Raw genomic sequence first — 21,460 nt, forward strand, 5'->3', positions numbered from 1 at the left:
CATTGTACCTATGAGTTCTTGGCTGGAGCTGAGTGTGTTGCCATGCCAGAGTCTGTACTGGTTTCTTTGAGTTAGTCGAGTCCCATATATTCAGATTCTGCTGTTGTCAATTGATGTCTCTGTTTTGTTGCTCTGTTGTTCCTTGTTTTTTGTGTTGTCATTCTGTTGGAGTGACACACACTGCACTGAGGAGCACCCACTGTAGAGAGCACAACACGATATCTCAGCTACATGTGCTCTGATTTTTGGCACGCCCGGTGGGACCTCAACTGAAATCTCACTCCGTGGAAAGTCCAGTCGAGGACCTATTGGGTTTAACCTCTCTGTCTTGGTCTGTTGGTTTCGACTGGGTTGGGCTGCGCTTGGTCCAGTCTAGTTTCACCTTGTCGTGCTTAGTCTAGAGCTGTCTGTCTAGTCTCTCGTCCTGGTCTAGTAGTCTCTCAACTTGGTCTAGTTGTTGCTAAATGGACTATTTTCTTATTTTCTCAAGAAATTTCTTTTTATTGAAATTAGGATATTTAAAGTTGTGCATTTGAACCGTAAGGTTAGGAACTGTAGATCTACTGGAATTATTAAAAACCATCAGGATCGGAAAACTCTGATGCGTCATATGATGGGTGACATTAAGCATCGCGAAGGGGTTTTACCGTTAGTTTGGTAGGAGAGACCGGGAAACGAATATTCCTCATGCGTCACGTGATGGGGTGACGGGAGCATCGGAAAGGGAATATCTCGTTGGTCTGGCAGGAAACCCGAATTGGAAAGAGGAATACGCGTAAAGACGCAAGCACAAGAATAAAGATGGGTTTTGAGAGGCTTTTCTTAAAAAGAGAAATATTTTAACGAGTTTTCCGAGAAGAGCAGACGTATCCCGCGAGGAATCTATGTCTGCATTGCATTTGTGCATGTGGTTGCATACAAGGACGCCTTGGAAGTGTTGTGAAAAGCATTGTTTTTAACCTATATGTTTTGCACTGATAAGGTTTTATTGAGTTTTTGGGCAGGTTCATACCAATTTTAAAATATGTCGATCGCCCACTTAATAATTGGGCAACCACTTAGAAAATAAAGCAACAAAATCAGCCAGCGAATTCTCTCCCTATTTCGGGTAGAAGATAAATTAATTAATTAATTTTATAATAAAAAAATCCGCCGCGATCTCTACGCGGGCAGCCTCCGCTCAATTATTCCTGCCGTGGCCAAGGAGCTATAAAAGCATCCCATGCCCTCACTCAAAGAAAGGAGTTGCCAGCGCCAGCAAGAGAAGACTCTGCCGCCAGAAGACGCAAAAGATCGCGAGACTACGAAGCACGAAGTCGCTTTTCCCGCGAAGGAGCGACAAGTATCTATTGTGGATTCGCCATACGAATTGTTGTCCCGTGTTTGTGTGTGTGTTTGCGGGTACTTCATTGCGAAGGAGAAGCGAGAAGGCTTCGGCCTACGCTTGGGAATTCCGGGAACGGAATTCAAAAATTGTTTGCAGAGTCTCGATTTCGAGTACAGACGAAAACAGGATTGAGAGCTCGTCTCTCGGACTTACCTTATGGGAAGGAACGACCATCGAGTCTAAGAATTAGAACGGAGGGGTTTTCTCCGGTTCTTGTGCTTGTAAAAAAGATTCTCCCTAATAAAGGATTCTCTTTAAGGAAGGGGACCAGCCCATCTTCTGGTCCCAAATAGTGTGTCAAACTTCTCCCTCGACTCTGTTTAGTTGAAAGACTATTTATTTTCATCTTGTTGATTATTTGTGTGCGCTTCCGTTTGTGACAGTGGTATCAGAGCTCGGATTCCTCTCTTTCTCTGCAAAGGAGGATGATTCCGGGAAGGAACGGGAAGAACCATGACCCCACGGAAGAACCGTTGAAGACGAACATCAGCGAGTGCAAGCCCAACTCGTGGAATTGCAACAACTCATTTCGTTGTCGGCTGTCCAAAAGGCTTTGGACGGAATCAAGAAGCCGCAAGGCACGAATGCCGATGGGCGTCAGGAAAATCCTACTAATGGAAGTAACCCGCAGGTGGATGGTGCGGAAAGAGGTGCCGAAACGCACAAGGGATCTCCGGATCATGACAAACGGCCTTCCAAGAGCAAGGGCCACGAAAAAGAACTTTCTCTGCTTAACGAAAGCAAGGATGTCTCTACCTCTTCTCCATCATACTCTCCTAACTATACTACTACATCTACTTCTCATACAGTATCTAAATCTTCTCCCAAGAAGAAAACTCCTACTACTTCCCTACATACTACTAAAGAGAAGCCCGAGTTCAAGAGGGATAACCGCAGACGTCACCGCAAGATGCGGATTTTCAAATCCGGTGACAAGGATGTCAAGTTTGATAACTACACATGACGAAGAGATATCTCCAAGGCATTGTCTTTCATCAGGCAGTTTGAAGTTGCTTTTGCCAACGGAAACTTCACTGAAAAATCCAAGTTGCATCGTGTTGGGATGCATCTCAAGGAGACTACAAGCAACTGGTGGTTAGCCAAAATTCTGGAAGGTACTCAAGCCAGATCCTGGGCTCAATTCAAAGCTGAATTCTATGAACAATTTCTTCCACCTGATTTCGAGAAGGACATTCAGAAGGAATGGGACTGGCTCGCCCAGAAGGAACATAAGAAAGTCACCACTTATGTTGACAAGTATTGGTCGGTTCTTCTAAAGGTTACTCCTTTCATGAAGATCTACGACGAGGAAAAGATGCGAAAATTCGAAGCGGGTCTCCTACCACAGCTTCGGAAGAGCTTTAAGGTGTATCCTCATGATACCCTTCAGAGGACGATGGAGTTAGCAATCATTACTGAGGACCTACACTCTAACTACAGAAGAGATACTCCAACCAGAGCAGACTATCCATCATCAGGATCGGACACTTAAGTCTAAAAAGATTCCACTGTAGATGCTCAGTGGATGATCGCACAGGAATTAGCATCCTATCCCGAGATTCTGGAAGGATATGTAAAAGCACTACAGTTGAGAAGCCAGAGGGATGTTGCTGAATGGACTATTTTCTTATTTTCTCGAGTAATTTCTTTTTATTGAAATTAGGATATCTATAGATGTGCACTTGAACCATAAGGTTAGGAACTCTAGATCTACTGGAATTATTAAAAGCCATTAGGAACGGAAAACTCTGATGCGTCATATGATGGGTGACATTAAGCATCGCGAAGGGGTTTTACCATTAGTTTGGTAGGAGAGACCGAGAAACGAATATTCCTAATGCGTCACATGATGGGGTGACGGGAGCATCGGAAAGGGAATATCTCGTTGGTCTGGCAGGAAACCTGAACTAGAAAGAGGAATACGCGTAAAGACGCAAGCACAAGAATAAAGATGAGTTCTGAGAAGCTTTTCTTAAAAAGAAAAATATTTTAACGAGTTTTCCGGCAAGAGCAGACGCTTTCCCGTGAGGAATCTATGTCTACATTGCATTTGTGCATGTGGTTCCATCCAGGGACGCCTGGGAAGTGCTGTGAAAAGCATTGTTTTTAACTTATAAGGTTTTATTGAGTTTTTGGGCAGGTTCATACCAATTTTAAAATATGCCGACCGCCCACTTAATAAGTGGGCAGCCACTTAGAAATTAAAGCAACAAAACCAGCCAGCGAATTTTCTCTCCCTATTTCGGGTAGAACAGGAAAAAATAAATAAGTAAATAAATAAATAAATAAATCCGCCGCGATCTCTACGCGGGCAGCCTCCGCTCAGTTATTCCTGCCGTGGCCAGGGAGCTATAAAAGCATCCCATGCCCTCACTCAGAGAAAAGAGTTGCCAGCGCAGCAAGAGAAGACTCTGCCACCAAAAGACGCAAAAGATTGCGAGACTACGAAGCATGGAAGTCGCTTTTCCCGCGAAAGAGCGACAAGTATCTATTGTGGATTCGCCATACGAATTGTTATCCCGTGTTTGTGTGTGTGTATTTGCAGGTGCTTCATCGCGAAGGAGAAGTGAGAAGGCTTCGGCCTACGCTTGGGAATTCCAAGAACGGAATTCGGAAATTGTCTACGGAGTCTCGACTCCAAGTACAGACGGAAATAGGATTGAGAGCTCGTCCCTCGGATTTCCCTTACGGGAAGGAACGCCCATCGAGTTTGAGAATTAGAACGGAGGGGTTTTCTCTGGTTCTTGTGCTTGTAAAAAAGATTCTCCCTGATAAAGGATTCTCTTTAGGGGGGGGACCAGCCCATCTTCTCGTCCCAAATAGTGTGTCGAACTTCTCCCTCAACTCTGTTTAGTTGAAAGACTATTTATTTTCATCTTGTTGATTATTTGTGTGCGCTCCCGTTTGTGACACTAGTCCTCTCTCGTCCATGTCTAGCCAAGTGGTCCAGTCACTCGCCTTAGTCTAGTAGCGTTTGGGCCAATGTCCAGTAAGTTACAGGTCTTCGGGCCCAAGGCTTGGGTGGGCTTTTGGTTACTGTATGACACATACAAGGCATTCAAAAGAGCGACAAAGCCCACTACTAAGTCTTGTGAAGTACTACCACAAGAAGCGCCAACCCTTCATGCCAAGCAAAAGTCCACCAGCCCCGTTACCCCTACCTTCCCCCTCAACCACTTCTACACCTCCCCAGTCACCCCCATCAATAAAGTTCTCATCCCCTGTGTTACAACAAGCTCTAGTGCAACAAGCTCCTGCACAGACAGTGATGGAGGAGCTCACAAGCGTTCTAGCTAAGGTGAATATTAAGTTTCCGACTTTCAAGGGTCTCTCCACAGAGGATGCTGACGGCCATGCCCGGAGGTTTGTTTCTCTCTGCAGAAGGTTTGTTTCTCTCTGCAGAGGTCGTGGCCTCAACCGAGAAGACGCCTACTTAGTACTCTTCCCATCTACCTTGGATGGCTTAGCAAACAAGTGGTACAGTCAGTTTGCTGAAACCAATTTACTACTTGGGCCACATTAAGACAACAATTTTGTGAAGCTTTCAGACCAGGGGACTTCGAAGAGAAGGTTCTCGATGAGTTGGCCAACCTGATGCTTCAGCCCAAAGAGACTTTTGCAAAGCTCATAACCAGAACAAAGTCTCCGGTCGCCAAGCTTCCTCAGCAACCCGAAGAATTCATAATTAAGAAGTGGATGGAGAAGGCTCTTTCCAAAACGTCTCAACAAAAATTGCGGGAGTCTTCGACCTGATGCCACCTTGGAGGAGTTTGTTGCAGCTGCTACTCGCATAGAAGGAGCTAGGAAGCTGTTCACCGACTCTCCTCATGTAGAAACCACCTCAGTCCTTTTAGAAAGTCCCTCTGATCCTTTGACCTCCTTACGTAGAGAACTGGAAGCTCTGAAGTTGCAACGAGCTCTTCAAGAAGAGAAATCACTCTCTCTTCGGCAAGAGAAGCTTCCACATCAAGAAGCTTTGGACAATCTCAAGCGCAAGCTCGAAGAGCTCAAAGCTCATCAGGAGACTAAAACTATGGTTTGGTGTACCGCGTGTTGTTCTCCCGAGCATCCTCCTCAAAAATGTCCGCTCCGAGCTTACTATCACTTCTATGAGAAGTCAGGCCATAATGACAAAGATGCTACGATCTGAAGGGACTGCGACATTTACAACAAAGCCTCTCTCCAACGCTTCAACAAGACTTGGCTCCCGGCATCCCATATGGTTTCTGCTTATGGTCCCAAATGCCACCTTTGCTGAGTCCTGACAACCCCTCCTATGCCAGTATTGCAAGGTATACAAAACACCTTATTATGTTGTTGCCCCCTCAGGTCCTCAGAGCTTCTACACCTCAACTGCCAACCCTATGCAGCAAGAGCAGACCACCTCGTCCACATTGCCCATCCAATCGCCCCATCCTATGGTACAGGTATGGGGAGTATGGACATTACCAAAGTAAATGTCCTCTTCCTGAAGGGTCTCCGCCTTGCCGGCATTGCCCCAAGGCTAAAGATCATTACACCAAAGATTGTCCAAAGCAACGAGCATCCACGTCTTCAAACCCGAACCTAAACCAACAAGAATTCACATTTCCCGAGATCAACCTGATCGCAATGAACGCTATCCCTCAGAAGAATGCTACTATCTAAAGGGACTGCGACAATTACAACAGAGCCTCTATCCAACGCTTCAACAAGACTTGGCTCCGACATCCCATATGGTTTCTGCTTATGGTCAAAAAACACAAATGCCACCCTTGCTGACAACCCCTCCTATGCCAATATTGCAAGGTATGCAAAACACCTTATCATGTTGCTGCCCCCTCAGGTCCTCAGAGCTTCTACATCTCAGCTGCCAACCCTATGCAGCAAGAGCAGAGACCACCTCGTCCACCACCGAGCCCATCCAATCGCCCCATCCTATGCTACAGGTGTGGGGAGTATGGACATTACCAAAGTAAATGTCCAATTCCTGAAGGGTCTCCGCCTTGCCGCCATTGCCCCGAGGCTAAAGATCATTACAGCAAATATTGTCCAAAGCAACGAGCATCCACATCTTCAAACCTGAACCTAAACCAACAAGAATTCACATTTCCCGAGATCAACCTGATCGCAGTGAACACTATCCCTCAGCCCTCACCTGCTACTCATGTGGTTAGGCCACAACAAGTGGAGGAGCCTGCTGGGGTCCTCACTCGGGCACAAAGAGCAGCTCTTGGTCTCAGCTTGCCAAAAGGTCCATCTCGTCAATCTCCACTTCCACTACCTGGCCTGCCTAGCCCAACTGACAATCCCTTCATTGGTGTTAAGAGCAAGCCAACCTCTATGCTGTCTAACATTGATGGAGCCTTCTTGGAAGCAGTGGCTGACTTGCAACACATCAAAGTTCGAGGGGGCTAAGTCCACAACAGAAGCCATCGTAAAGAACACCTTTCAGCAAGTGTCCCTTTATAATATGCTCTGGCACGATGCAAACCTCACAAGTGACATCCTTTCAGTCATTCAGTCTCTGTACCCGGGGGCAGGGCCTAGTAGCGGGCACCTCCGTACAATCCTCGGAGTCTTATATGATTTCCTATCAAGCCGCTCCCCTCACCAATTACAAAAGTCCCCGTCTCACTGTATCTATTCTTGGACACCAATTCTCCGACGTCATAGTTGATGGTGGATCTGGAATCAATATGATGCTAGAGTTCACTATGTTGGCTTTAGGTATGCAGCCTACCCGCCCTGCTCCATTCACTGTTACATTGGCCAACTAGAGGACACTCTATCCGGTGGGCATAGTAGACAAGGTGCCTTTGAAGGTACAAGACTTCACCTTTAGCTTGGATTTTGTTGTGATCAGTCTTCCCCAAGTTGGGGGGATTTACTTCGCTTATTGGTAGACCATGGTTGCAACACACTAAAGCACTTCATGATTGGGGAAACGACGCCATGTGGATACATACTCCCGGCTCCCCCTTGCAACCAATTCGGCTCGAAGGAGGCATGGATCCAGTAGTTCATCACAGCTCTTTGTCAATAGAGTCCAACCCCGATCGGGAACATCCTAACCCATCTGACAAGTACGACGAAGACCTACAGCAGTGGTTGGAAGCTACCACATCGATGCCATGCTATGTGGTCTCTATTCACCCCTTGCTTGTGGATACACCCTCTTTCCTTGATCTTCACGCTAAAACCAATAACCTAAATCATCCAGAATCAAGTGTGCCAGTCACAAAAGCGAGTGTGTCAATCCCTGAGGCTCATGCTTCAAGTGTCCCGTTGATGGAAGCCGTCGACCTTGGAGAACCTGTAACACACCATAGAAGGGGTAAAAAGGCTGGAGTTCGCCAATGTCCCTCCTCTACCCTTAACCTGCCTTGCATCTGACTCCCCACCCACACAAAAACACTCTGTTGTGTTGTGTCTGAGGACTTACCCTTCGAAGAGCTTCCACCAGGATGGTTACAAGAAGAGTATGCGGAGTTTCCAATCAATCAGACACCAGCTCATGATGTCTCGAAGCTCCGAGAGGCAGCTCAATCTTCATCTTCTGATGCACCCTCCCTAGCTACACCTCCTGACCCATTCAGAGAAGTCAACCTGCGTGACCCTGACAACCCTCAGCACATCTTGTTAGCCGCTTGGTTATGGGAGCATCCCGTGCTACTCGATCAGGTAGTTTCTTTCATGCACTCTTTTGAAGATGTTTTCACCTAGTCTTACAAAGATTTAGAAGGGATCCCACCAGAATTGGGTGTCCATACTATCCCTCTGGTTGAAGTGGCCAAGCCGGTCAGAGGACGAGCTTACAAGATCAGCCCAAAGTATGCAGAAGCTATCAAGTTAGAGCTAGAAAAAATGCAAGAAACAGAGATCATTGTACCTGTGGAGCACTCTGAATGGTTATCACCCATGGTAATAGCGCCAAGAAGCAATCCAATAAAATCCGTGTGTGTCGATTACCGCGCTGAACAAGGTAACTATCCCAGATGGTTTTCCCACACCTTTCACTGAGCGTGTGCTCGAAGATGTGGCAGGGCATGTACTGTACAATTTCATGGATGGGTTTAGTGATACAATCAATTGGGCATCCATCCAGGTGATCAGAACAAAACGACTTTTGTGACTCCCTGGGGTATTTTCATCTACACCAGAATGTCTTTTGGGTTGAAAAATGGGCCACCTTCCTTTTATTGCAGTATATCTCATGTTTTGTCCTTTGCTTACGGATCATCTTCGCATATTCATGGACAATTTTTCAACCTTCTCGGGTGCTCAATGTTCAACCTCAATGGAGAATCTAGAGGAGCACCTCGCTCAACTCTTTGCCGTCTTCCTCAGGTGCAGAAAGGTACGCCTAAAGCTAAATCCGAACAAATGTCATTGTTTGGTCACTGAAGGTACACTCTTAGGCCATGTGGTGTCTACTAAAGATTTAGCGCCTGACCCAGAGACAATAGTAGCCATCTTGAAGTTGCCTCCTCCCATAAATCCCAAAGGTGTTCAGAGCTTTGTAGGCCACACAGGCTATCATCGCAAGTTCATACGCATATATGCACAAGTGGCTCAACCATTGACCCGGCTCACCAATGCTATTGTATTGTTCAAATGGTCAAAACCCGAAGCTGAAGCATTTGCATACCTTAAAAAACGCCTCGCTAAGACACCTATTCTAGTTGCCCCCGACTGGCCTCTTCCTTTTCATTTCCATACGGATGCCAGCCAATTGGTTGTGGATGCTGTGCTAACTCGGCCTAGTAAGGAGTTCAACTTGGATCGCCCTGTTCACTATGCAAGTCGACTGCTCACCAAAGCAGAACCCAACTATAGCACAACAGAAAGGGAAGGTTTGGCTATTGTGTATGCTCTACAAAAATTTCGTTACTATTTATTAGGGGTCCACTTCACAATTATTACTGATCACCATGCCCTGCGCTATCTGCTTAATAAGCCGCAAGTTGTAGGACGAGTATGGTGGTGGCTACTCCTATTCCAAGAGTTTGATTTCGAAGTGATCCTCCACCCCCGCAAGCATCATGTCTCTCGCATTCAAACAGGTGAAGAAGCTACAGGGATTGCAAATGACTTTCCAGATAGCACTCTCTTTAAGGTGGATACCACTCTGGAATGGTACGGCGATATCTTGCATTTGCTATCTACTGGCCTGTACCCAGAGAATGCATCTCCACTGCAGAAGAGAAGATTGTTGTTGAAGTCTAGGCCATTCACTCTGATTGGAGGCCAGCTCTACAAATCGGGACCAGATGGTGTTCTTCGACAGTGTGTCTCCTCATGAAGTTGAGCATATTATGGAGGATGCCCATAATGGTCCCACTGGTGGCCATTACCCCGGTCACAGCACCACCCAAAAAATTCTACAAAGTGATCTATGGTGGCCTTATGTTTTTCGGGATGCAATAGCACATGTTAAAGTTTGTGATGTTTGTCAACGCTGTGGACCAAAGCCAAGTAAGCAGTCCAACCGTCCTCTATTGGTCTCCATGGCATGGTCACCATTTGAGAGATGGGGCTTGGACTTTGTGGGTCCAATTTCTCCCCCAGGTCAACCTAGTAATCGGAAGTATCTGTTGGTGGCTACAGTTTATGCAACCAAGTGGACAGAGATACTGGCGACAACTAATTGCACTGGAAATACTATAGCCAAGTTTTTGTATGAAAATATATTATGCAGGTTTGGATGTCCCTTGGAGATTACCAGTGATCGGGGCAACCACTTTGTCAATGGGTTAATTTTAACTTTGTTGGCCAACTACAAGACTTTTCATCGCAAATCGTGCCCTTATTACCCTAGAGCCAATGGGCAGGCCGAGAGCACAAACAAGGTTCTGATCACCCTCCTATAGAAAGCCTGTCATCTCCATCCGGCGTCTTGGGCTCGGGCTATCCACGGCACCCTCTGGGCATACGGAACGTCTTTCAAGGCAACAACGAATCACATGCCATTTCAACTCGCCTTTGGCTTGGAAGCCATAGCTCCGTTCGAGTTCAACTCAGGATCTCCTCGAGTAGGCAGTCTACGTGCAAATTGGGGTATGGAATCTGCCTCTGTCTCTCGCCTCTCTCTATTAGAAGAAAGCCGCTTATTTCCGCCATCCATGTTTGGAAGTGTTTTGTCATGAATCTTGTTATGCTAGTTCTGTATTCCTTGTAGAAGCCAAATCTCACCCCTTTTTGAATTTGGAACACCAAAAGTTTAATTCTCCCAAATTTTACTATAATTCCAAGGTTTTTTGAAGATTTGTCCATTTCCTAATTTTGGATGTACTTTAGCAGTCTATTTATGTTCACACTCAAGATTCCGGTGTCTAAGAGCAAGCTTTAGCAGTGGGTGACAACTTCCAATGGGCTGGTCATAGAGGTACATGGATCATGATCCATGTTCCTCAGAAAAACTAGAAGAAAGTTGTTCAAATTGTTTCCCAGGGTAGTCAGTCCCCTTCTTGCGCTTCTTCAACTGCTTTTTTGATTGATTCTTCGTGTCCAAAAGCTGAGTGATCTGGGTTTGAACCACCTCTTGAAGTTCTTCTTCTGTAAACATCCTCGGAGTAGGAGGTTTCTTGATTGCCGGTTTGATTGGTGGTTCGGTGGTTTTCTGCCTCAACTGAGTATGCACTTCAACCATGGACTGCTCGGTCAAAAATTTTGCAAATTGGGGATCTTTAGCAAGCTGAAGCATCTGCTTTGTGCACTTGTCAACCTGTTGTCGACGCTGCATCTCCAAAAATTCATACCTCCAACCTCCGCGGTTGCAGAAGAGGTTGATTGGTTCTTTTCGAAATCCATAAGTGTCGCGAGAAAAAAGATCAAATTTCTCGGTAGAAGAGAAATCGGTCATGCTCTGATACCACTGTAACAAACTTGGACACCCCAAAGTCTAGAATTTGTCGCGACACGAGAGAGAATCACTTAAAATACTTCACAACTATAAAATCCCAGTTCAATTTGGTCAACACGGCCGGCATAGTTCCGTGCCCAAAGAGATTGGCCCCAAAGACTGGCGACCCTTTCGATATTTCTTTTATATTAACCTTTGAGCAAAGTACAACTGCCCGCGAGTGCTCGCTCTCATACTCTGCGTCCAGATGCTCTGAGAAGTGAGCCCCTTGGGTCACTTATAAAGGTTTACAGCAGTCAACGCTAATTGCGGATATCCATACAGCCACGCCACATCTGTAGCCAACATAAAATGCCGAAAATCCCTACGCTGCCACGTTTAGCCAGTCAGCGCGTTTTCCGGGCGTCTGTACAGTCAAGCAATCAGTGCACTTTTCGGGCGTCCATACAATCAGCCACGTCACCATTGTTGTGTCCGGGTTGCACTGCCACGCCATCAATTTGTGACACATATACCTTATATACAAGGCTCTCAAGCACATTTAGCATTTGCACCAAGACTTTGCCCATTTCAGGTCTGTTTTGGCCATTTTCATATTTTTAAGATGAGGACTTTATTGTTGGTCTTGGTAATTGATAAGAGAGATTTGTCTGAAATTGCCCTGTCTCACTATATATGTGGCCTAGGGGGCTCTTGTATCATTCACAAAGTTTTCCATATGGAGTTATTGGGCTTGCCAGCCTTTGTCCTCTTTCCTCTCGTGCCATTGTCTCTTTCCTCCCTCCTTTCCGCTGTACACTCCAACAAATCCCGCCTAGATGGGTGCAAAAAGCAAGGGATCCCTCGAAACTAAGTGCTGATGCAAAAATGCAGCAAATTGAAACAAGTTACCACAACGCAATCTCTCATTGAAGCCTCTTGAATTGTGTCATAGGGTTTCCAAGTAGCCCTCGGTCTACTTGCTTCAATAATACAGAGGAACAAAGAGAGGAGAGCAGATACACGAGACGAGCACAAACACTGGGAGAGAGAGAGAGTGTGTGTAGCCCAAGAGCACTAACTCAACAGAATGCTCATACCGCCTGATAATGAGAATGAGAGGGTCATTGACAGGCCTGAAAAGTCACCTAAAGCTCTATAAACAAGGGCTGACCTCATAGTTACCCGGAACGGGAACGGGGAGCACGGAACGGCAACATGCATCAAATGCCATTCCCTGTTTCGGATACTCACGTCTGAAACCCGGAATGGGAAATTGGGATGGGAATGGAGAACGGAGACTTGAAAATGGCCATTCCCTGTAACTATGGCTGACCTAGCTCTAATAATTTGGCACATCATCAAAATAATTACAAGTTACATAAAAAGCTAATAAATGTGCCACCTCTCATAAAGATATGCCATATCAGCTAACAAGCTAATAAAAAGGCAAAAAGAACTAAAGATGTGTATGCAAGGCCATCATGGCCATACAACCATTATATGCAACTTAGAACCATTTGGAGATGACATATCCCCAACACACCCTTTCACTTCACAATATAGGAGAATTCTACAGTGGTGTTACATAAATTGTCTTATATTGGTAGTGTAGACCTCGCACTCGCAATAACAAAATGTTCAAATCTCCTTGAGATGAGATTTGAAGTTGAGTACAGCTACTAAAACATGCTCAACAAACGTAATCATAGTGACTTCGCACTCACGATAACAAAATGTTCAAATCTTCTTGAGATGAGATTTGAAGTTGAGTACAGCTACTAAAACATGCTCAACAAAATTGGCAACAAGAGAAGTTTAAATATTGGCATCAAAGCAAACAATGGACATGGTACAATTATAAAGACGGTGAACAAACACAAGAATTTCTGAACAGATGACTATACACACGCATAGGTTCCAATGACCCCTGCTATGAGCTCGTCTTTCTATTGGCACGGCACTACAAATAATGTGTTTGTGATTTGACAAATTCCTGTTTCATAGTGAACAAAAAATTTCGCTACAGACTAAAGCTTGTTCCTGTGGGTGTGGGTGTGGGGGTGGGTGTGTGTGTGTGTGTGTGTGTGTGTGTGTGTGAGAGAGAGAGAGAGAGAGAGAGGATGAATTTGACTTCTTGCCCTGTGGCGATTATATGCATTACTCTGAACCCAGTAAATTGGAATGGAGCCCGTACGGAAAATGCGAAAACGAGCAGAGTGGAAAGATTCTTACTCGGGGGCTTCGATTTCGAGAGCGGACATGTCGACAGCGACTCTCTGAGAACGCTCTTCGTTGGGAAACCTTGATATGAGACAGAGTGAGAGAGTGAGTGTTTAAACTTGATTAGTGTTATTTCCTTCCTATTGGTTTTCTAAACTTGGATGAACTTCAACTCAATGAATTTGCGTGAGGTGTGGTGTAAGAATTCTAAGGGGCCAAATTTCTTGCCCAAGTCCAAAATGATGATGAAATTTTTATGTGAGTTATGAAAATGATGATTACGTTGACGCAAATTAAATGTTCTCTCTTCTGTCTATAAAACACAACACAAGGGGAAGTCTTTGAAGATTTTTTTAAGCATTCATCAAGAAGATTTTGAAACGTATTATAATTTGACTTCATTGAATTTCATGGACCATTTTGAAGCTGGGCTGTGTATTGGAAAATCAAATTAACACCATCTTTTGAATCTTTATCCAAGGTAGCCAAAATTTTGACACAATCATTAAAAGATAACATGTGTAAAATAGACATCTTTTTGGCTGAGGCAAGAGCCAAGTCATAAATTAGTTGAGAATCATCCAAGCTGCTAATACATCTGAAGACAAGAGATGTTGCCACACAAAGAGGGGTTCAGAGGATAATTCCAAGCCTTGCGAGAGAGCAAAGGGTTTACAATATACAAAAAAGTTAATGAGGCTATGACTACTTATTGTAGTAAGTAATACAATATTTGGCCTTTCTTGACAGAAAAGGTCGGGTTCTAGCTGCTAAGGCATTTTTTGGAGTATGGTCTTTTAGGTAAAACTTAATCTGCTCTAGAATCCTTGTATGATTCTCAGGGTTGTGTTTTACTTTCATGCGGGATGTCATTCTAAAGTTTTTGTGATCCTGAAAGAAAATATATAAACATACGATTAGTCTTGTAGATCGGGCCTGCAATCCTTAAACCGGCAAAGTCAGAGACTATAATAGCTGTGAGCAGGAGACCAAAAACATAGTCTATGAAGGACCACCTAACACCAGTCAACCGGTCAAGGGTTTACAGACTGTGGGTCCAACTTAGAACTAAGTTCCAAAACTAGTTTCTAAAGCCAGCGTCCCGGTTTCCCCATAAGAATGGAAAAATCTTATGTTTAGGACCTGTGTGTAGCTGTTTTATCATAAATAATAAGACATAATTGAACTTTTACACTCAAAAGACAGCTGGCTCCAAAGAGAAGGAATGATAAGTACAAAAGAAACTCAGTCTTAGAATTATCTTTGTACAATGTTTATATGAATGAAGCCTCATTCCAGTATACAGATATCAGAAGTACTTCCCTTGCCGCCGTAGGTGTATGTGTAATCATGTAAGGACAACTTCTTAAAGCCAAAAAAACCTCCCAAGATAAGATAGAATCCTTACCTGCATCCATTCAAACAAGACAACAGATATGTTAGCGTTGGATGTGTTTTACAGGTATCAAATGGACTATACCAGTTGTTATCCATGTCCATATTAAAAAGTTTTTAAAAAAACTTTCAAGCCTAGTCCAAAGTATTTATATTCCAAAAAACGTTTTAATCATCCAAAGTTTAAGGTATTAATTCTATTTGGAAGGCCATACCACCTTCGAATCCAAGTGAACCAGCTCCTCATTTATATCAGTTAACCCACTTTTTTTTTATGAAGCTCCATTCTCACATACCATAAAGTAAAAGGAGCCTAAAGCAATTTTTCTTTCAAGAATATCAAACAAGTTTTTGATTATTTATGACAGATAAAGTTTATCTCCAAGTAGGGTTTATGGCATTCTCCTTCCTCAAGTTTGTATGTTACTTACCTTCATTCCCTAATGAGTAAGCCAATTAGCAGAGATCTTTAAATATAAACACGGTATCTAGCCAGACAGAGTGCTCAAATAAAAGAAATAAGTATTTTTATGCGCTTTTTTCGTCAGTCCATATGAATGCTAAAACAGTATAGCATTACCCCAAAAAAAACAGTAAACGACCAAGTCTAGCGGTAGTATGCAGCCGGGGGGAACCCCACCCAAAATAATCCACCGAACAACTTTTAACCAAAAAGTCAGTACGCAATCGGGAAACAACCCCAATTTTTGCCAGTAATTCATGCGCTAAGTAAAAGAAAACAACTAGTACCATTATCAAGTCAAAAAATCACTAATCAGTAAGATAACAACTAGTATGCAACAAGCCAAGCGGTAGTACTTAATAACCTCCAACCAATGGTCAATTTTATGCAGAGCCACCGAAAGCAGTGGCAAGATCATATCCTAACACATGTTTGCTAGCTCATTCAGCCATTACAATATATTATCAAACCTAGCCAACCCACATAGTGGGCCTTACCCGGCTAAGTAATTAGGAACAACAATCCACATTAGTGCCATTATCTGTTTAAGCAAGCCAACCACACGGTGGTTCCTTTTACCAGGCTAAGCGGCAGGTTATGCCACCCAATACTTTTGCCAGGCATTTATTTATGTATCGTCATCATTAGTAAATAAAAAACAATAAATATCAAGTTAAAAACTGCTTTATCCCCCAAAATTTTGAACAGTATGTACCTGCAATTTGTTATGAACAATGAACAGTTTCGCAGAGCAGCTAAAAAACCAGTAGCAAGAACATAGTCATGCCCCAAAAAAACTTTTCCAACTATTACCATATGATGCCATTCATAGCCGACCACCGTAGTGGACCTTACCAGGCTAAGGAACGAGGAACAACACCCCTCTGTAATGCTTCTTACTGTCAAACCGAGCTAGCCATACAGTGGTCCAACCATCCATATTTTATCATGCACTGCTTAGTATAGCCAACCCGACCATTAACCTTTATTAGGCTTTTTATGCGACAGTGCTTACCATTTATATCAAAATAAAAACGATAGAAACGAGACCATTAATGCTAAGCTTAGTGGCCAACCTCAGTTGTTTGTGTTGTAAGCTTCATGTTTGGTGCACCAGAGGTAAAACACGCACTCCTCACAAACTTAACACAAGTAGAACACACACAAAGCTAAGTGAGGGGCAGAATGCGCCCTCACCTCTTTAAATAGGAAGAAGGAAGGCCGCCATCACTCATGGCTAGTTGCTTGCAGAGCGTATTGAGTAGATCGAGCTCCTCCTGCAGACTCGCGGATGAGTAGCCGCCTGTGATGCGGTCCGGCACAATATAGCCACCATAGCACCTCAGGGCATAGTAAATAAGGACAGTAAGTAGTATTTTAGCCACGCCTTGTAACTATCATAACATTTTAAGGGTTCTAATCCATAATGGATATTCATCTAGTAAAAAGGTGTGGGACTTTTCAAAGCCAAAGTGTCGACAATCTATGGCATATTATAGCCTAATTTGATGCTGAAAAACGGTAGGCAAGTAATGAAGTGTGTGTGTTTGTGTGTGTGTGTGTGTGTGTGTGTGTGTGTGTGTGTGTGTGTGTGTGTGAGAGAGAGAGAGAGAGAGAGGATGAATTTGACTTCTTGCCCTGTGGCGATTATATGCATTACTTTGAACCCAGTAAATTGAAATGGAGCCCGTACGGAAAATGCGAAAACAAGCAAAGTGGAAAGATTCTTACTCGGGGGCTTCGATTTTGAGAGCGGACATGTCGACAACGACTCTCTGAGAACGCTCTTCGTTGGAAACCTTGATATGAGACAGAGTGAGAGAGTGTGAGTGTTTAAACTTGATTAGTGTTATTTCCTTCCTATTAATTTTCTAAACTTGCATGAACTTCATCTCAATAAACTTGGCGTGAGGTGTGGTGTAAGGATTGAAAGGGGCCAAATTTCTTCCCCAAGTCCCAAATGATGACGAGTTTTTTATGTGAAAACTTGACGCAAATTAAATGTTCTCTCTTGTGTCTGTAAAACACAACACGAGGGAGAGTCTTTGAAGATTTTTTAAAGCATTCATCAAGAAGATTTTGAAACGTATTATAATTTGACTTCATTGAATTTCATGGACCATTTTGATGAAAAAAATTCATGATTGATCTACGTATTATGGAATTGAGGCCAATTCCCAAACTTTCATTTATATTTTAAGCTCTATCATTCTCATGAGGCTGTATATGTATTTTTCCCTTTAGGCAAAGGTTTCATCCAATTTTTACTCCAATCATCTCTCTCTCTCTCTCTCTCTCTCTCTCTCTCTCACACACACACACACACACACACACACATGCACACACACACTTACATGTTCAAGAAGCCATCTTGGGTATAGAGTAGGTGTAGACCCGCATTGCGCATTATCCTAGATCCCATTATATGGACCTCGTTATGTAAATGACCCATTGAATAACATGCATCACAACTATCCCCATCTAGCTATCACCTTCTGGGATCTATAGTAGGGTCATTGGATTCATGTAACTTTCCCACTTCACACCTGCTTGAGAAGCTCCCTTGAGTATAGAAGAGTTACATACCCTTGCCTAATTTTAGAGTCCCTTCTCTTATAGTTGGATACTATAACAATAGCCCTTCTATCCATACCCTCTCCAAGAATTTGAGCTCGGAGCTTCTAATGATATCAATGTTATTTTAACCCATGAGGGGCGGTTGACACTTTGTCCGGAGCCCCATTGGCTTTGTACATCACTGTTTGTCCAAAAATAGCTGATGATCCGGGATTGGGTTCCAAGTTTGGACACTAACTAAGTTGTAGCATTCAAATGATCCATTACAATCCTTTTATAGCAAGGAAAACTTTTTTAGATGGTGTATGTACATATTCCTTGGGTCTTAAAGCAGGTAATCCAAAAGTACCTACTCACTTGCTTTTTTAAAACCATAGTTATTGATGCCAGCGTGGGTTCTAAAATAAGCGCATTAGCATGTGCTTGTCGAGCTTCGCCCCTTGATGAATCCTCAAGCTTACAGTTTCCAATGTCTCATATATACGCCATATGCCCTTCTGTTGTTATTGAGTTTTGTGCCATGGTATTTCGACACTCTGTACTCCTTCCCCACCTTATGAGTAGTGGACGCTCTTTGCCTCATCACACTTACCTAGCGGGGCTCTTAAGGCAGCAACGACTGCATACCTTTGATCAATATCATCCTTCTTATGGAGTAAATAGTACTTACAAACCTTGAGCCCACATCATCGCCAAAACCTTGAGCCAATACGGACAACCTCTGTATGAGCAATTCTCATGCTGATTCCTAGGTTACGCCTTCAAAATAGCTATGGATTTCTCTATGAATCATGAGAAGCTTTCATTTCCACTTCTTCGGATAAAGTGCACGTGGACGTATGGTGTAATCCTAATATGCTCACCACTCACCTTTGGGCAAAAGACAAACACCATCAACATTTTCCAGGTTTGATCTTTCTCAGTTTTGTGACATCGTCAATATAACATAATTTTGTATCCTTACTATTGTATTATAAATAATACTACCAGATTTGAGCTTTGGGCATGTATTAATGTGTCTTCAGGCATGCAGGAAAATAAAATTTAACGGTTTTTTAAATTCTGGTTTTCTGCAGACCTTTTAGTACACTGTCATAAGTTGATTTTTTAATTAAGTACATCCATTGGGGACGCTTTTGATATGAGTCTGAAAGCTCTCAAAGCACAAGTTTAGTTTTTATATATGAATACAATTGTATAAATTTATAATCCTTTTTTTTCCACATGATGCTCTATAAATTATTTTATCATAGTCTGTCATATTTTCTTGGTCAATATGCCTTAATCCTCCTGTGAGGGTTTCCTAGGAGATGGATGAAAATGAATTTTTGGAAAGATAGCCAAAATACAAACAAAATGCTGCCGTAATTTTCAGAAATCTCAAGATAGCATAATTGGCAATAAAATTGCTCATAATTGGGAGCAAGGTTCGGTCAGAGCTTTTAAAATACATCTGTAAATGAATTGACTTTGATACATGTTTACATAGTGGTTTAAGTTATTAAATACATTCACTGATACATGTTGTTAGTTTGTTAGCAATTCCTGACGCCGATAACAAGGGGAAGAAGTCGTTGACACCTGTCTTCCCACATGAAGCATGCCAAGTACTAAATGCTTTGTGGATAGCGGCAAATAAGAGGCTCTTTCCTTAAGACTACTACATGGACTGCAGATGTAGTAGCAGGTTTGGATTAACTCAAGCAGACTTACATTGGTTATGGTCTATCATGACAATTATTATGTTATGTCAAATTGGTTGGCAGTTGTATTTTATGGTATATATGGTTGTATCTCTTGTCCAATCTCTTCTATTGGATGATTCAATTGATTGTATGACTCAATCAATTGTTGGATAATCAATACAAACACACCACGCACACACATACACCACCATTATTTTTACTGTTGGGATTGAGGTCAACTAATTGGATGCCCGTTACTAACCCATCATTACTAACTCACTTATTCTTTACTTTGATATAGAATAAGGAGCGTGAGAGGATAACTCCAATACCGAGCTCCACCAACATTGTGTGTTTGCTCCTCTCATCCCTCGCACTTTGCACGCATCGTGCATTCTTCAAGTGGTATCAAAGCCGAAGGTTGTAGTGCTACTTCTCTCTCAGCATTTCCCACTTCCCGATGAGCTTCGCATCGGCAACAAATCTAAGCTTAGAGATTCCATGGCTATGGAGGCATTGTGAGCTCAACACATACAACTCATATATCAAGGTGTTAAAGGGGTAACTCCACAAGCCACAAGGGGAGAGAGATTGAGCTTCTTGTTAGCTCAAAGAGAGAGAGAGAGAATCAGGTCGTTCAGTTCAAGGCAGATTGACAGTAGGTCACTTTTTTCTATAATTTGAGCTAAGAACTCGGATATAAACACTTTTTATTTAAAACAAAGCTCTCTTTAAGCTTTGTGACTTTGTAGAAGGGCTTCTCAGCTGATTTGGAGTGCATGTACGTCTGAAATAAAAAACATAGAGGCTATTTTCTTACGCACAAATTGTGCATTCAAATTGAGTAAGAGAGGAGAGAGAGTGTAGAGAGAGAAAAAGATACCTTTATCTCAACTTCAACATTGAATGCCTTGAGGACACACACTTCAAACTCTCTCCGGATTGGACTCTCAAATACTTTCGGCATTGGCAACTTCGACATAGTGAGCGTGTAGCTCTCCGGTTGTGTCTACACATAGAGAGAGCGAGCATAGCTCTCTGGCCTCATTACAAGTCCAAGATGGAGACAAGGACACATATCTACATGCATACAGATTGTGCTTTAGTGGAGCATGGTTGTCTCTTGGCTTGAGAAAGATTTGGTTATTCCATATGCGTTTTTTGGGCATGATGTATACATTTGTGGTTTACTTTTGAGACCGTGATCTCCAAATTTGTAGTTCTCTTATACTCACAGGGCCTGCAACAATATTTTGACATTAAGAAAGTCCCTCCAACATTGGAGGAGAAGCATAAGTCCCCCTTCAACACTAGAGGGGACAAAAGTGGCAGGGAAGGGCATGTTCCCTATGGTATTATTAATAATGTGGAGAACGATGCCAACTCCACACCATATTTATGTGTCATACGTATGGTTTCTTCTTTTTTTGATGGGCACAGGCATCACAATACATGCAATGCATCTCTCCATCTTTGAATATTATAATGTGTAAATTTTCACCTCCATATATCTTTTAATGCAAAATCTCATTTGTGATGCCCCGTGCATTGTATATACGCCCATCATTCTAGGGCTATCTATCTTTCATTTGCACACTAAGTAATACACTCTCTATTGTGTGCCTTGAGCTTCCTTCGTCTTCTCCAAGCTGTGTGTGTTTTTCTGCAACCCTCATTCCAACAATTAGTATCAAAACAAGTTGCATCCTCCCGGGCATAATCGCAAGCAGCTCCAGCACACTCCTGCTCATTTTCTTCAATTCTGTGAGCTTTGGCCTGCGTTTGCAAGTCAAAAAATATTATGGGAGTGCTCGTCTTAAGAGCTCAGTTTGCTTAGATTTTTGATTCGAGCTCATTTCGGCCTCCGTTCCCACTACAGACAGTGCTGCACAGGAGGGTCACTTTTG

At 43.1% G+C, this 21,460-nt stretch overlaps 1 protein-coding gene across 1 annotated transcript in view; it reads right to left on the reverse strand.

Moving 5' to 3' along the window:
* SMU1 (transducin family protein / WD-40 repeat family protein) overlaps nucleotides 1-13,588 on the reverse strand; it is a 28,427-nt gene extending 14,839 nt beyond the window's left edge. Inside the window, exon 1 of the mRNA XM_086490434.1 lies at nucleotides 13,446-13,588. Within this exon, the coding sequence (XP_086346560.1) occupies nucleotides 13,446-13,474 (29 nt within the window). The 5' untranslated portion in view covers nucleotides 13,475-13,588. The remainder of the gene's footprint in view (nucleotides 1-13,445) is intronic.
* Between the last annotated feature and the right edge of the window lie 7,872 nt (nucleotides 13,589-21,460).

This window comes from Adiantum capillus-veneris, chromosome 19 (genome assembly GCF_014529385.1).
Source record: "Adiantum capillus-veneris isolate H3 chromosome 19, ASM1452938v2, whole genome shotgun sequence".
Taxonomy (NCBI): Eukaryota; Viridiplantae; Streptophyta; class Polypodiopsida; order Polypodiales; family Pteridaceae; genus Adiantum; species Adiantum capillus-veneris.